Here is a 3,316-nt window from a genome sequence, read left to right on the forward strand (position 1 = left end):
TTTTTTGCGACAGAGTTTCTCTGTGTAGCCCTGGCTGTCCTGGAACTCACTCTGTAGACTAGGCTGCCCTCAAACTCAGAAATCCGCCTGCCTCTGCCTCCCAAGTGCTGGGACTAAAGGCGTGCTCCGCCACCACCCTGCTGCGTGCCTGCAGTTTTATCAGCTTGGGAAAGTGAGGCAAGAAGATTGCTTGACCCTAGAAGTTCAAGGTCAGCCTCGATGACATAATCAGATTTTCCATTTCAAAAAAAAAAAAATCAGAAATTTATAATTAAATAAAGCCCAATCAGGCAGATGGATGATTAAATGAGGAGACATTCAGTAGCTTTTCTTCGTTTACATTGCTGGAAATAACAGCTCTGGAGAAACAGGCTGCGGGTAGGGGGGCATGCTATGTGGTGGATTCAAAGCCTGGGTCTAATTTGTTCAGTCTTTACAGTGTTAACCATATCTCAGGTGTCCACCAGGTATGTTCCGTTCTAGTTCACAAGGTGCTTAGATTGTCAAATACTGCGCCACACACAAGAAAATATGTACCACTTCCTTGTCTCCAAGAGGAAGCTTGGCGTCTGGTTTCTTACAAGGTGAATGTCTTTCTGTTCAAGGGTGTACTGGTCCCAGTGCCTTACCAGCTCACATCCTTACTGTGTGACTGTGCTATTTCTCCAAGTGTGGTACCCAGACCTCTGCCAGTAACACATGCTAGAAATATGTGAGTGATTCCAGACTCTGTAGCTGATCAGCGTAGAGTCCCTGAGCTCATGTGCAGCACCGACCTACCCCCACTCTACAAGAACCAAAGTCCAGCATGATTCCATACATGCTGATCCGAGAGCTGCTGTCCTTGGCTGAGTTAAAGCCTGTGACATCTGTTACTAAGCAAAAGGCCTAGGTAGGTAACTTAGGATCGTAGAGTGCAGCTCTCAAATGTGTAGCGGTCCTAGGCGGACTGAAGTGAAGCTTCCTCCCAAGCCTCTGGGACATTGCAGCCTTTTCTAGGAGGCAGATGCCCACATCTTTAGATGTTCACCCATGTGTCTGTTTTCACCTTGCAGTTATCTGTGGGACTCTATGCCTTCAGAGTGGCCGTTTCTAGTGAGAATGCATTCGGAGAAGGATATGTCAATGTCACAGTTATGCCAGGTGAGTCTGTTGGGAGACTGGCATCTTGGCCGTGCTCATCTCAAGTTCTGGCTCCTGGATGACCTGGTGGTATAAACTGACGGCATGACTGCTCCATGGTATGATGGAGGGGAAAGATTTTACTGTAGATACTGAGGGAGCCTAGAAGCCAGCATGAGCTTTGATATGCTGTTAGGGACCACAGGTAACCATATGTCCCTTCTGCCAGAGGTAAAGGGGCCTTTTGGTAGAGGGGAACTGGTTCCCAAGTTCCTGAGGAATGCTGGCTTTTATCTAACCACCAGAAATCTTATAGTTCAGGTTGAGCTCATTTCTGGATATTTGGACTGCCTTTTGGAGTTTGGACCAGACAATGTTTAATACACACTCTTTTATTTTTTATTTATACAAGTTAGACTTGTGTAGTTGTGATGAGACACCATGACCAGCTCTTTCTTATAAGGCAACTCTTATAAAGGAAAACATTTAATTAAGGGCTTGCTTACAGGTTCAGAGGCTTAGGTCATTATCGTTGTGGCAGGGAGCATGGCGGCAGCATGCAGGCTGGCCAGGTAGGGGGTGGGGAGAGGGAAGAGACTGGGCCTGGGGTAGGCATTTGAAACCTCAAAGCCCACCTCCAGTGACACAGTGGCTTCCTCCAGCAAGGCCACACCCACTCCACAAGGCCACACCTCCTAATCCTTCTCAACAGTTCCACTCCCTGGTGACTAAGCATTCAAATACATGAGCCTTTAGGAGCTATTCTCATTAAGCCACCATAGGCACCATTGTAGAGAAAATGAGCAAGGATTAGATTTGGTCATTTTGTTTCCTTTTGCTTTTTGTATAACTCTAGCATTCTCTTGACGTGGCCACTCAAGTATACCAGGTAACTGCTTGCTCTTCTTGAATGATAACAAACTGTACCTTGGTCCTCCCTGTCCAACACTTACGCTATTCACTTTCTTTCCTTATGACTTAGCTTTCATGTAGGAGCATGGATATTTCACATGCATTCATCTGTACACCTAAAGAGTCAGGGGCACCTGTATGTCATGGGCTGATTAGCAAGCCAATCTCTGGGTCATAATTCAGTGTATTTGTGTGGATTAGAGCAGGTGACCTTCAGTCCCGGTGGATATACCCTGCTCTATCTATGTCCTGGCTCCCAGTTTCCGCTTACCCATCACTTCAGCTGAGCCACTGGCCTGCATCAGCATGTTAGCAGAAACTTCACCTCCTATCCATTTCTCTGGTGTCCAGCAGCTCTACCTTTCCTATAGTCTACTTAATACAGCTGAAGTCTAGTGATGGTGGCAGGTCCCTTGAGTTAAAGATTTAGATTCTATTCATGGTCTGAGGATATAGCTCAGTAGAGTTCTTGCCCAGCACTGAATACACCTGTATTCGCCCTGTAATTCTAGCACTTGGGAAGCACAGAGAGGGGGATCAGAACTTTTAAAGGTCATCCATAGTGAATTGGAGGCTACCCTGATGTCTTAGTTGGGGTTTCCATTGCTGTGAAGACACACCATGACCAAGGGACTTCTTATACAGGCAAACATTTAATTGGTGATTTAATCTGAAAATTACAGTTTCAGAGGTTTAGTTTGTTATCATCGTGGTGAGATGTATGATAGCATGCAGGCAGACATGGTGCAGGAGGAGGTGAGAGTTCTACATCTTGCTCTGCAGGCATCAGGGAGAGACTGTGTTCTACAGGCAGCCAGAGGAGGCTCTTACTCCACACTGAGCAGAGCTTGAGCATAGGATACCTCAAAACCTGCTTACACAGTGATGTACTTCCTCCAATAAGGCCACCCTTCTAATAGTGCCACTCCTATGGCCTGACACTGAAACACATGAATCTCTGGGGACCAAACTCACTCAAACCACTACTCCTGGGGTAAATAAGGCCCTGCAATCTAGTCTTCATTTTTTGTTATCACAGCACACAGTCCATGACTTACTCCTTGAGTCTGGGATTACATATAGAATTGTAAACTCACAGACAAGCTCAAAATCCACAGGAGGGGTTTACCAGTTTGGGGAGTTCCCCACAGTTGAGACCCAGGGAGGTATGTGTAGGAGGAGGGGGCAGCGAGTATGTGTGTGTAGACTTCTGTAGGATGTTTAGAGTAAGCATTTAGAAAGAGGGTGCCTTCGCTTGTGTGTTACTGGTGTGTGCAGTGTA

At 46.4% G+C, this 3,316-nt stretch overlaps 1 protein-coding gene across 2 annotated transcripts in view; it reads left to right on the forward strand.

The window, feature by feature from the left end:
• Kiaa0319 (KIAA0319 ortholog) overlaps positions 1-3,316 on the forward strand; it is a 65,223-nt gene that overhangs the window by 23,061 nt on the left and 38,846 nt on the right. For both annotated transcript variants that reach the window (XM_031359025.1, XM_031359026.1), the window contains exon 7: positions 1,056-1,143. In XM_031359025.1, the coding sequence (XP_031214885.1) occupies positions 1,056-1,143 (88 nt within the window). The remainder of the gene's footprint in view (positions 1-1,055; positions 1,144-3,316) is intronic.

This window comes from Mastomys coucha, unplaced genomic scaffold (genome assembly GCF_008632895.1).
Source record: "Mastomys coucha isolate ucsf_1 unplaced genomic scaffold, UCSF_Mcou_1 pScaffold7, whole genome shotgun sequence".
In the NCBI taxonomy this organism is placed as follows: domain Eukaryota; kingdom Metazoa; phylum Chordata; class Mammalia; order Rodentia; family Muridae; genus Mastomys; species Mastomys coucha.